Raw genomic sequence first — 13180 nt, forward strand, 5'->3', positions numbered from 1 at the left:
AGGTCACCGCTAGCTGCTGCCATGAAATGACTCCGCTCACAGCTGCCGAGGAGGACGCTGCCGTGCCGCTCGCTCCCTTCGCACCTCTCCGCCGCCAAGGCCCTCACGGCCCCTCACAACCCCTCGCGGCCCCTCACGGCCCTCACGGCCCCTCAGGACCCCTCACGGCCCTCACGGAGTTCCCGCGCTCTGCATAGCGCCCCCTGGCGCACAGCGCCCCCTGGCGGACGGCGCCGTCCGCCCCTCACGGCGCTCGCCCCCGACGGAGCGCGCGCGCCCCCCAGCGCCCCCCCACCTCCCCTTCCCGCCAATCAGCTGCGCCCACGCCGCGGCGGCACCGGGATGCCCGCGGCGGTCGCCTGACCCAAGGCTCTCCAAGACTCTCCGCGCCCGGGAGAGCGACGCAGCCGTCCCGATGCTTCTCGGGCGGGTGGGGCTCTTCCCGCCGAGCCGAGGGGTCTGAGCCTTCACCGACGGTCCCTCGGTACAGCCAGCTGCTCAGGCACCTCCAGGGGCGACAAGCAAGGGGCCTCTCCCTCAAGACCTTTTGCCGCGATGCATCTGGGAGTTATGGTTCACCTGGCGGCGGAGGCCCCCTGTGCGTCAGCAGGGCGGGAGAGGAAGCAGACTACAGTTCCCAGAGAGCAGCGCGAGTGCCGCTGCCGTCGCCGTCGCCGGCGCTGCGCGGGGCGCGGGCAGTGCGGGCCCGGAGCGCGGGAGCCGCGGCGGGGCCGCCATGGATCTGTTCGGGGACCTGCGGCGCATGAACAAGCGGCAGGTACCGGGCCCTCAGCCCGCACCGGGAGCGGCCCATCGCAAACGCCAGCTGGCAGGGTCCTCCCACCGCTGTCCCCCTGTGCTGCCGAGGAAAGGAACAGAAAATGAAGGAGTGTGGTTAAAGCGCCTCCGCTGCTGAAAGGGCTGGCGGAGCAGCAGCATTTGGGGGCAGAAAGTCAAATCTGTGATTTTCTAGAGAAGAAATTTTAGTATGACAGTTGCAGGGAATGATCTTTTGTCGTCCCTCGTCCCCTGCAGCTGCTCTTTTTAAACAAAAGTCGCTCTCAGACGGGCGGCCTCTGCCTTTGCCCGGTGTCCCACGCAATGTCCCTCTGGGGCAGTTCCGAGCTCGGCAGGGAGGGAGGGAGGCAGGGCCGTGGGACCCAGCCAGCTCTGAGCGTTTGCCAGGTCGCTTCCCCAGCTTTATAAGCCTTTCTCAGAGTGCTTGCGTCTGTCACTGACACACAGGAGGGGATTAAACCAAGACTAAGGCACACAGGAGATTCCATCTTTATGCTGCAGCTTGGGGTGGATTCTGACATGGCAACCTGTGCTACCAGACTTGTGTTGGAATAGGATTCTAGCATAAAAACCTAGAATTTGTGGTGTGCTTGAGTTAAAGTTCTATGTTGTGCTTCTAAATACAATACAGGACCTTTAAAACCCAATTTTCTTGTTTCACACAGCTATATTACCAAGTCTTAAATTTTTCTATGATTGTGTCTTCTGCCCTCATGATCTGGAAAGGGCTGATCGTGGTGACTGGCAGTGAGAGCCCCATTGTTGTGGTGCTCAGGTGAGTCAATGGAAAGGCTTTCTGCTTCAAGTCCAGGTATTGTTGTGCCTTTTGTCTCTTCCCCCTTCCCCTTGGATACAGTTGGAATTTGAAATGTCACCTATGTAAAGAAGGACTCAAACACTCACTTTCTTCTAGCTGTGTTTGGGCTCTGGCAAAAGTCACACTGTCAGTAGCCATGGCCCAGTTCCCACTGAGGTTTGTAGGAGCAGTAAATGTGTGAGACCTTTTAAAATCCAAGGTCCTTCACTCAGTGGGTAAACCCCTGCAGATTGCTTTCTGGGATTTGGGTTCTGTTAAAGGTCTGAGCAGTGTTACTGAATGGGTGAGGCTGCAGATTTCTGTTAAAATTGTGGGTTTATCTGTAAGAATTAAATGTTCTTTGATTTCATGATGCTTCTTTCATTTATGCCAACAAACTCTCTCTTTCTTGTTGTTTGTAGTGGCAGCATGGAGCCAGCTTTTCACAGGGGAGACCTGCTGTTCCTAACAAATTTCCATGATGACCCAATCAGAGCTGGTGAAATAGTTGTTTTTAAAGTTGAAGGCAGAGACATTCCAATAGTTCACAGAGTTATCAAAGTACATGAAAAGTAATGCAACTTGGTATTTTTTTGTTTGTAAAGCTCCTTTCCTTCCCCATGGCCTTCAGTGTCAGTTTAGTTGTGATTTAGTGTGTGAGAAAGGCACATGAGGATCAGCAGTGAGGGAAACCTCAGCTGTAGGATGTGATCCACTTCTGTCCCCAGTTCTGTGTCACACTTTGTGAGGGTCAGAGACCTTTCCCTCAGGGCTGGAGCAGGTGGAGCTGTGCCCAGGAGGAATCTTGGCAGCAGGAATGTGCGTGGGAGCAGAATCTGCTGCTTGTGCAGTTGGGATTTTGGTTGGAAGAGCAGATTTTTCATGGAAGGTGGAGATTCACAATCAGGGTGCAGCCTGACGGTGTGTGAGCTTCACTAACGGAAGTTTTCCAAATTTGATTCAGGATAAAAGGAGACTCTTGTTATTCTTGTGTCCCTTGGCCACACTGCCCCTGACAGTTCCGGCTGAAAAGCAGCAGGGAGAGGGCTTGGTGTGGCCGTGATTGCAGATGCCTACCCTGCTAAACAATTCCTAACAAAGCACAGCTCTGCTGCTAGCTCTGCACAGGGGAAAGCCAAGCTGCAGGTGGCAAGCCCTGATGTGTTTGCTCCATGAACTGAAGGTGTTTATTCCTTGAGTAACATCTGTTCTTCCATGCTTTTTTAAAATTTCCAAGAACTGCCTCTGTTTCATTTTTTTTATTACCTAATTTGTCTTTATGAGAAGTCCTCATTTCTTGATATTAGTACTTAAGCAAAATTCATTTGAACACTGTAAACTTAAGAACTTTATTTGAATTAGTGTTCTGTCGAAGATGCTGATAAACACACGGGATTTTGATGAGGAAGTTTAGTGCCTGGATGGACAATGCCCCTTTCATGTCCATTGTGTAATTGCTTACATCAGTTGACAATCTAGGAGTGTTGTAAAAAATGTTTCTTGCTAATATCTGTTGATAGATAAAGTCAGTAAAGTCTGTAATGTTAATGATCTAATGGTGGTTGTTCAATAAGCAGGGCTGAAAGCAAACATTGTTATCTAATCTTGTGGCACTTTTCATCCTCATTTGCTTTGTAGATGTTAATTGAGATTTTTAGATTAAGTGCTATTTAGTTTATCACCTCATTGCCTTCTAGAGGAAATGGGAACATCAAATTTCTCACTAAAGGGGATAATAATGAAGTTGATGATAGAGGCTTGTACAAAGAAGGTCAGAACTGGTTAGAGAAGAAAGATGTTGTTGGAAGAGCAAGAGGGTAAGTAAAGCAAAATGTACTTTGTAATTAAAGAGAAAAATTAGCTCTTAAATTGGTTCTGCTGTTGATACAAACCAGATCTGATGTGTTTTTTAAATTTCTTAGATAGAATTGTAATTTAAAAGAAAACCTGGAAAACTTGCTTCCTATAGTCCTCAGACTGATGTGGAGTGTGGGCGGAAAAAAGGGGCATTTAACAAATAGTTCACCTGAAAATACAGTATTAACCAGCTTCTCCTTGTGATTGCTGGGCATTTCTAGAAAATTGTTTTGGAATTCCACAGGAATTTTATGGAAGGCTTGGGCTTTTTACTTTGTCTCCTTCTCCTTCAGTTGAGTTGAAGTCTCTTCAGATTTTCTCAGATAAATTCATTAGTTTTCCTTAATCAAAGTTTACTTCCTATTCAGATCCGTATTAGGCATAAATTATGTGATTGCACTGAAATATTCCAGACTGAGTAGCATTAAAATACTTCCATGTAATGTTTGAGAGTTAATTTTGCATTCACCTGTTTTATCAATTACAGGTTTTTGCCCTATGTAGGAATGGTAACTATAATAATGAATGACTACCCAAAATTTAAGGTATGTATACTGACATTTTGAATACTTGAATTGCTAAAATAACAAGCACACACAACAAGAACCTTGCCTCTAAGCATACATGTTAAAAGATTTGTGTCTGTGGTTGGGTACCTAACGCAGGATGAGCTGGGTTTCCTTGCTTACTGTTGGGCAGTAGAATTTGTTGTTTGTAAGGAGTTGAAAACATGTCATTTATTAGAATGTTATTAGTTAAGTGTATGCAGTTGTGATGCCTGGTTATGATGAATTTGATCACTTTAAAATCTTCCTGCAATTTGGTAGGACCAGAGCTCTGTAATTGTGCAAAGTGTGATGTCTAAGAGGGCACCTTTTGAACAATTTGTGCTTTCAGAGCTCGGTGGAGAGGAATTGTAACGAGTCTGTGTTCTGTGTTTCTTTGCAGTATGCTCTCCTGGCAGTGATGGGAGCATATGTACTGCTCAAGAGGGAATCCTAAACACAGGAACAAAGGGAAATTCACAGGGGGGAAAAAAACTAATATATTTCAGATGGTTTCATTTCTGTATACAGTTACAAAACTGTGCGAGCTTTTGTCTTGTCTAAATAAATGACACCTAATGAGTGAAGCTATTGGCTGCTGGCTAATTAAAAATGATGTATTTACCACCTTCTGCAGACTGCTCTCAGCTAGCCTGGCACTGGTTTAGAGGGCTGTCGTGCTGGAGCAGCCAGGCGCTCTCCTGCCATGCCACAGTGGGTTTGACTGACTGGTGCTGCATCTGAACCCACTTTTGCCCTCCTGCTTGTCTTGGGGGTTATTTTTAATCTGTCAGTGCCCTCTTTTCTCCATATTACATTCTGTTTGGATCAGTGCTTGTAAGGACACAGAATCTCTGAGCAGGTAGGAAGTTCTCGGAGTTTAGTCAGACTTATGCCTAAGTTGGCTGATTGTGGCTGCCAAAAACAGCCAGGAAGGGGAGTTCCACTCTTGGTACTGAGCAGTGGGGACTGAGAGCTTTTTCCTTCCATTTGAAACTTGCTCCTTCACGGGGTAAGGAAAAAAGCCCAGGTGGCCTGGTTTTTAGAGGCCTGGTTTTTAGGGACTGTGTGTGTTGCTAGCGCTCAGGCTGTTGACAATCTGCCTTTTGTGTTCCAGCTCTTAAACTAACTTAACAAAAAGGTTTTCTGGGGCTGTAATAACACTTGTAAATTACTGAATGAATAGCACAGTAGTACACTTCAGGGGTATTGCCAGGATGGGGAAACCAGAACTCTTATGCCAGTTTGGAGAATGTATTATTCTCTCCTATCATATAACACCTGAATAGTGTTAAACGTAAAATTGATTTTTCATTTAAAAACTTACCTGATAACTGTCTTTTATGAAATTTGGTATTTTTCTCTTATCTTCAAATATCAGTGTTGCACCTTCAACAAAGCAAACTTGTTTTCCTTGCTGGCTTTGTTTTTGTAGCTTTGATAAGGAACAGCATGATGCTTTTTTCCTCTGGAGTTCTGTTTCTTCTGTAATCCCTTACCTCTGCAAAAATACTCTATTATACAATAATGACACCTTTTCTGTTGTAACAGCTCATGCTCAGCAGACAACTGCTGAATTTCTCCAAGTAATATTACTTCTTTTGTGTCCTACTAAGCAGTTTTCATGTCCAACTGTATTATAAAAATTACTTATTTTGTGTCAAATTATATAGAAATAAAATTGAGTATAATAAATGGCATGGCAGAATAATGTTGGGATCCTTAATGCAGTCTTCCTGGAAGTGTATCATCCCAGTTAAGAAAAAATAATGTGTTTTTTGGAGACAGTGTATGTGGAATAAGATTTTTTTCTTTCTCTTGGTGTTGCTGAAATCCAGATTTATGCTGTCCACCTACCCCAATGCAAGCACAGTCAGCTCTGACTTGGAGAGTGCAGTTGGACATTTTGCAGCTGGCCAACATGACAGTGAGATCTAGTCACAGAAGTGGCTCAGAGCCGTGCCAGGGGGGATCACAGTGAGTGTCAGGAAGCATTTCCATTCTGAGAGGGTGCTCAGACCTGGAGCAGCTTCCCTTGGGAGAGGATGGATGCCCCAGGCTCAGCTTTCCAGGAGCCCTTGGACAATGCCCTTGAGTTTCAGGGCAGCCTGGAAGGGCTCAGGCTGTTGGGCTGGATGGTCCCTGTAAGCTGCTCTGGTCCACAGGCATGTCCATAAATGCTTCCCATTTGAATTCTCCAATTATTGAACCCCTCCACTGCAAAAACCACAAACGCAAACTTGTGGCTGCCACAGCAGCCTGGCACAAGTTCAATGTGCAGTGAGCAATCACTGGGCTTTAGCTTCAACTGTCCAGGGCTTCCCAATGTGCAGCATAAACAGTGTCTACTATCTTACACCGGGCCTTATTAAATAAATGTTATTATTTCATATTATTCAGCCTCTGTGAAGTTGCGGAGCTCTTTTCTGAGAAATGTCTTTGGTTCTTCAGGGAGCTGTTGCTGCACTGAGTCGATGTTGAGGTTATTTGCAGAACACCTGCCCTGAGTGCAGGTTGGAAATGCTGGAGATTAGTCTATTCAGCATCTTCAACATTTACAGAGTATTCCTCAGTGATCACGCCTGTTATTGCGTTGGAGGCAGGCTCCCACCAGTGTTTGTTCTGTGCATACATCCTGGCTGCGTGTAACGCCAGCATCCCTACAAAGAAAATGATGAAAGGCACGCCATTCCCTTTTTATAGCCAGCAAATATGCGTTGCTGATAGAACAATTATGCTTGTCTAAAATGTAAAGGAAGTGGATTAAAGTGTTATCATGGTAATAGCATTTAAAAACCATGAATGTTTTCCTGCCATGAAGAAGCACAGCAACATTTTGCTTTGCCATGGGATACATGAAAACGGGAAGGGTATTTTAAAACAGAGAGCTGTTCCTTGATATTTAAACACAAATTGATGTTATCAGGCTTCTTTTTAAAGAGAAAGATTGTCTTGAGTGAATTGAGTCACTCACAGTTCGTAACATCCTTTGGTTGTACCTGGTTCCTTTTCTGTTGTGGGGGGTCCAGAATAATATTTCTCTATATAATCAAGTTACTATTTTCCTTAGAAGGGTAATCAGTTAAAAATTAGAATAAATCCTTATGAACAAGTAAATAAATAATAAAGGCAATAATAATAATAGTACATATCCAGCATATGAGCAAGGTTTATTTGTTTGCATGGTACTTTCAGTACAAGAGATTTGGGACTGAGTAAGAATTCATGTTTGGTTGGTTTTGGCTTTGTTTTCTGAAAATGGACAATTTCCTGAATTTTTCAATTTCCTGCCTTGATTGCTCCAAACAATTAGAAGTTTCTCTGGATGGCAATATTTTATTTGATCAGCTGTCACTCAGCACAGAGCACATGTCAGTAGCTGTACTGCAGGCTGCACAGTGCAACTTGAGGCGTAAGAATACTGTTGTGAATTAAGCAGGAATGCATAATTAATAACCAAAAGAAAAGAGTGAATCACATTAATCAGTAAAAGAAGACTAAACAAACTGTGACTAAACAAGGGGACAATTTGGCTCAATACAGCAGGATACAGGATTTACTTCAAAAGGAATTGTACAAGAGTTTGCCTGGAAATTATGTTAATTCACATCCGTGTGAGTTTCCAGTAGGGATAGTTCAGTTCCAGTCATGTGGGGCTAGCTGGAGGAGCTGGCAAGTTCCTTACAGTCAGCTCTGCTCTCTGTGTATCCCAGTTCCTGCCATAGTTCTCTAAGACAGCAAAATCATCACATTACACGTGGCTTCATCCTGTCCCTGCTGTTCTCCTGGGTGACAAACAGCACATCAGGGCTTCATAAACATCCCATCGTTGCTCACCCACCTTCACTCCAGTGAAACCACTTTAAGTGTTCCACTTCAGGGCCTTTCCAGGGATGTACTTGTCTCTATCTTTTCCCTGCACTGCCTCTTCAGGCTGGAAATATTTTCATCTATTTACTACAAAGCTGGCCAGTTCCAGGTGACTCAAGGGCTTCAAAGTTTACAGGTTCCTTTGTGCAGGGAAAGCAGAAAGTCCTGTAAATGCGCACCCACTTTACTGTCACTTGTGACAGAAGATTTAGGTGGGACTGGAAATTAAGACAAGCTCTTTGCACCAGACTTTGTACCAGGAGGCCCTTTGCCCCAGGTGCAGCCGGACCGAAGCGCGCCCGGCGCGGTCCCGCAGGGTGGCGGTGACGTCGCCGCCTGCCGCTCCCGGGTCCCCTCCACGGCTGTCGCCGCTCTCCGAGGAGCTCCGGTGCCCCGAGGTGCCCGGGCCGCCCTCAGCGCCGCCCCACGGCGAACGGAGCGGGGAGCGCGGACTGGCGGGACGCGCCCGTGTTGCGAAGGGAGGCGGGAGCGAGAGCGGCCCCCTCGCGCCGCCCCGCCCGGGCCGGCACCGCCTCGCTCCCCCCGCGGGGCGGGAGCGGCCCCGTGAGGAGGCGCCAGGCGCGGGGCTCCGCTCGCCCGCGCGGGCCGGCTCCGGATAAATGGGGGGCGGCTCGGGCGGCGCCTCGAAGCCCTGGCGGAGCCGGAGCGGAGCGCGGCACCGGCAGCACCGAGCGGGGCAGGATGCGCGGCGGGCGGCCCGCGGCGCTGCCGCTGCTGGCGCTGCTGGCGCTGCTGACGGCGCAGGGCGGAGCGGCGCCCCTGCAGCCCGGCGGGACCCCCGCGCTCACCAAGATCTACCCCCGCGGCAGCCACTGGGCTGTGGGTAAGTGCGGTTTAACTCCTGCAAAGGCACTGGAACGCGCGGTTCCCGCGTCCCGTGCTGAGGCAGGGTAAGTCTAAAACCTCGCCTACTCCGTCCGCTTTTATTCCAGCAAATCTTACCAAGAGCCTCTCTCTATCTCCAGACAAAGCGCTTGGTAATCGCTGCCCCTTTCTCAGCCACGTTTTCTCTGACCACGTCACTTGTACAAGAGACAGAAGAAATTAATAGTACTGTATGACACTGACAAAATCTTCACTCCCAATAGTGCTACAACTTTACATTATCTACCCCCTTCCCTTCCCTTCCCTTCCCTTCCCTTCCCTTCCCTTCCCTTCCCTTCCCTTCCCTTCCCTTCCCTTCCCTTCCCTTCCCTTCCCTTCCCTTCCCTCAGTCAGTAGCAGTCCCACTGATGTTTGAACAATCAAAGTTTTACCCGTTTTGGTTAATTTTGTGCTACTTTAATTGTTGTTACAGGACATTTAATGGGGAAAAAAAGCACTGGAGATTTTCCTTATGATTTTGAAGAAGAAAACAAGACACCATTTTCAGCATTACCTGAAAATATCAAGCAGCTGGAAGAGTATCTGCAGTGGGAAGAAATCTCAAAATATTTGCTAAGGCTGTTGGAAAGCAATGAAAATAAAAGTGGTCACTTTTCAAAAGGAGGGCTCCCGTGGTATACCAGGAACACCTGGGAGACAGATGACAATAGCAGTTGGAAGCATGTAAGTAAGATAAAGCCTGTAAAGATGCTCCATGTGTTCAGTTTTTGGTTTACAGAATCTTATCAGCTTCCTCTAACTGGTGGATTGTTCCAAAAAGCAGCAGAAGAAACACATCTCATATATTAGACATTCAGTACAGTAAGACTCTTCTCTTGATTGCAGATTGTCACTCACCGATTGTATTTTTGGTGACTTCATTTGCTAGTGGGCATAAACACAGCATGCATTCAGCAGATTTTAGTGCCTGGGCTCCCTTCAAGCTGCTTGGTTGGGCCATCCTCTTCTCTTTTCTTTTCTTTTCTTTTCTTTTCTTTTCTTTTCTTTTCTTTTCTTTTCTTTTCTTTTCTTTTCTTTTCTTTTCTTTTCTTTTCTTTTCTTTTCTTTTCTTTTCGGTGATCACATCAGCAGCACATATTGCCCAGCAAAGCCAAGCTGGTGTGAAAAACAAGTGTGAGGGCAGGAGGAACCACATCACACTGACCGCCCCCCACTCAGGATGTTCTGCCTTGAGCTAAGTAAAGCCACAGGGCTGCAGAATTTTTTCTGGTCCCAGCTTTGTCCCTGTTTCCTTTGCCTTTTCTCCAGCCCATGGGGCTGGCTATTGCTGTGGTCATTCCTGGGTTTGCTAAAGGAGTCTGGGGTTACTGATAAGCTGCCCCCTCCTCATCCCTCAAGCTAATGTTCTTCCTAGTGCTGTTGCACAAGACAACAAGGTTTTGGAACAGATTAATCCCTATTATTTTGGGAAATCCTATAAAATACACTGGGAAGGATAACAGTGAGGTTTTACAGAAAGTAGTTGGGGTCTAATGTAAATCACAGGATCTACAAGAAAAACAAAAATTACCACCTCAGACACAGTCATGGTGATAAAGCTTCAGAATTCTTTTGGGTGACAATGAAATAGAATAAAAAGATTAATACATCTTCTTAAAGACATCAGTGGGAAGAATTTTTCCTTCCCGTATTCTACTGCAATATGATGTCATTAATATTCCTGGGCTAACTTCAGCCTTGTTTCTCTCCTGAAATCCTGGTGCAATCAAATCAGTGAATACTTAGGCTTTTATTTGAATGTGGGCAAAAATTCACCCTTTAAATTAAGCTATGATTTAAGTCTCTCACACAGTCATATGAATGCTGCCCATAGGTTTCTTTTTGGCTGTAGCTTTGTGATAGTGATGCATCATAGTAACTGATTATTAATACTATCTAAAAGAGAAACTATTTATTCCATCTTCAGTTCTGCAGTGTGCAGCTTTGTAATCAAATTAAATGAACAAATTCCATTATTTAATGTAAAGAGGGAAATGTTCTGACTTCTAAAAGTATCTGTCAATAAATCCTGCTTAGGAGGGCTGGAAGTTGCCTCCGGTAAGTTGAATCATACCCATATGTGTGTACTTTCACCATAAATTAACATCCGCATTTCTGTGGTCAGACATCGGACATCCTTATGGAGTAATGAGGTTATTGCCTTAAGCATCCAGATTTCTGCAAGGATTATTAAAAAACAGCTCATGTTTTGCCTGTGACTAAGATAGAGGACAACTTGCAGAACCTCATTTGGCCATAGAACCTTTGATGCCCATCATTCAACAGTTTCTTTGTCTCCACCCTGAAGTAAAATCTAATGAAAGGACCTGTAGCTGTACTTTCATGCGGTTGGACACGAACATCTGATGATACACAGCCTAGACAGGATATGATGTCCTGTTTTCCCCTTGGCTTCAAGAAAGCACCTGAAATTTAAGGTATTTCTGAGATCTTCCTTTTAGATGAAGAAAACATGAAGATCAAAAGGAATATACTTTACTCTTTTGAGGGCCATGATAGTTTCCTAAACATTTAAATAATGAAAATTATTTTTCATTTTAAAGTTATTTTGAACAAAAGAGGCCTTATTTATAAAGGTGGAACTCTGATATAGGGAATGGGACATTCCCTGTAGTGTGCATAGTGGTACAAATGCATAACTGGCCTTTGGGGGTTGATTGTGTAGATTTGTCAGGCTGTGAGGGGTTTCATGTGCACAGACTTTGGTTAGATAACACCTTGGGGTAAGGTGCTGCTGTACCACAGCTGTGGAAGGTGTCCACGCACAGGAGAGGATTACCGGGTTACAGGAAGCTGAGGATGATGGCACAGCGTGTCCAGAAAATTTGTCCTTGGCATGAAATACTTTTCCAAGCATTTTTCATGTGAGTTTGGAACAGAAACTTTTTCTAGGAGGAACCAGACAGCAGATTTGCAGTGGGTTACTGTTCCCTGTGCAGTGGTCTGTTGGACTGAGATGCTAAATGTGACCAAAAGGAGGTAAATAATGAGCCCTGCTGCCAGCTTCTGGAATGGCTGTCCCAGGAGCACATGCCCACCGAGGGCTTCAATTCCCCTGCACTGACCATGAGAGATGCCAGCCCTGCCCTGCCTGCAGCCCTGTGCTCCACCTGCTGCACACGGGAAGCACTGCCTGTGCTGGGAACAAACTGACTCCAAGAACTTTGCTTCAAGGATGCTTTCAAATTTAGCTGATTTAATTTAAAACTTGAATTTTAAATTTAAGATCAGGAAGGCCCAAAGCTAGAAATAAACACAGATGAGTACCTCAGGTAACTCAACTCAGGGTCTCTCTTATTAGCCCAAATCATCCAGTGCATCACCACTGATGCTCACACTGGGCTGCACATTTCTTAAGAATAAAAGAATTCTTTCTAAAGCACTCACTCAGAGGAGGGAAATAGCTGTAACACACAAATAGTCAAAAAATGGAAGAGGTGAGCCAAATACTTCTTGGGGTTTGGCTTAGGGTGGTGCACCTGTGTTATTTTCAGTAAATACCTTGCCTGCTCTTTATTCTGTGAAAAAATTACAGTTTATGTAGTTAAAAGGGAGGCAAATCTCTCCTGCAAGTTGGACTAAGTGCAAAAGTAAGTTGGAAAATAAACTTTAAATTGTTTCTATTAGTTGGCTTTTTCACACTAATGAGACAGGATATAAATGAGATGGCACACGGAATTATCTGGGAGAATGACTTTCCTCCTACTTTGGCAGTTGGTTATTACACTAACCAAGACAAATGGGGTCTGTTTCAGAAAGATTATTAGGAATATGTTTGTTATGTGACAGAACAGTTATCTATTAGGTTTATTAACTTATAGAAGGTTTATTATCTTAGTGAATTACTTTTTCCAGGACTGGTCTATAAATAATATATTTTTCTTTTTTTTAGATGATGGACTATCTGCTTCGAGTTGTGAATATGAAAGAGAGCACTCCAAGCTGAAAGAAGATCGCTAAATCATGAAGAAATTGAATACTTTCTGTAAGAGACTATATTTCACAAGCACTTGATTGTATCAGATAATCAACATGGTCACTTTTCTGTACACAAGAATTCCTTTGTGTAAAGTACTTAAATACACAGATTCTTGTATGGTTCAGCAAGGACTAAATCCTCTACTTCATTTTCAAGGTTGCATTTTCTCATTTGAATGGCTTTGATATATATACACATATATAATTGTCACGGGAGGGTCTTCCAATTAATTATATGACTTACCTATCGAATAATTTCATCTCTTAGTTTGAAACTACATGACATTGCAACATTCGCAATAAATAGTACCAAGAAAAAGGCGGATTTTATGCTTTTATTTGAGCAGCGAAATTCACTGTGTAAAAGCCAGTAGCAAAGGCCACCCCCTTCCCCGGGCCAGCGCGCGTGTTGTACTTTGAGCAGGTCTGC

At 45.1% G+C, this 13180-nt stretch overlaps 2 protein-coding genes across 3 annotated transcripts; both read left to right on the top strand.

Annotated features, from left to right (window-relative positions):
- The first annotated feature begins 657 nt into the window (after positions 1-657).
- Positions 658-4583, top strand: SEC11C (SEC11 homolog C, signal peptidase complex subunit). 2 transcript variants are annotated; one of them, XM_036402504.2, is made up of 6 exons: positions 658-778; positions 1464-1573; positions 2017-2166; positions 3292-3411; positions 3939-3996; positions 4400-4583. In XM_036402504.2, exons 1-6 carry the CDS (start codon positions 737-739, stop codon positions 4451-4453), a joined length of 534 nt encoding a protein of 177 aa, XP_036258397.1. In that variant the 5' UTR covers positions 658-736; the 3' UTR covers positions 4454-4583. The 2 variants fall into 2 exon arrangements, with proteins under 2 accessions (XP_036258397.1, XP_054373828.1); XM_054517853.1 differs by having other exon boundaries at positions 752-774.
- A 1242-nt stretch (positions 4584-5825) lies between these two features.
- Positions 5826-13069, top strand: GRP (gastrin releasing peptide). The gene is made up of 3 exons (XM_036402505.2): positions 5826-8710; positions 9185-9435; positions 12665-13069. Exons 1-3 carry the CDS (start codon positions 8569-8571, stop codon positions 12716-12718), a joined length of 447 nt encoding a protein of 148 aa, XP_036258398.1. The 5' UTR covers positions 5826-8568; the 3' UTR covers positions 12719-13069.
- Positions 13070-13180: the final 111 nt, after the last annotated feature.

Source organism: Molothrus ater, chromosome Z (assembly GCF_012460135.2).
Source record: "Molothrus ater isolate BHLD 08-10-18 breed brown headed cowbird chromosome Z, BPBGC_Mater_1.1, whole genome shotgun sequence".
Lineage (NCBI taxonomy): Eukaryota > Metazoa > Chordata > Aves > Passeriformes > Icteridae > Molothrus > Molothrus ater.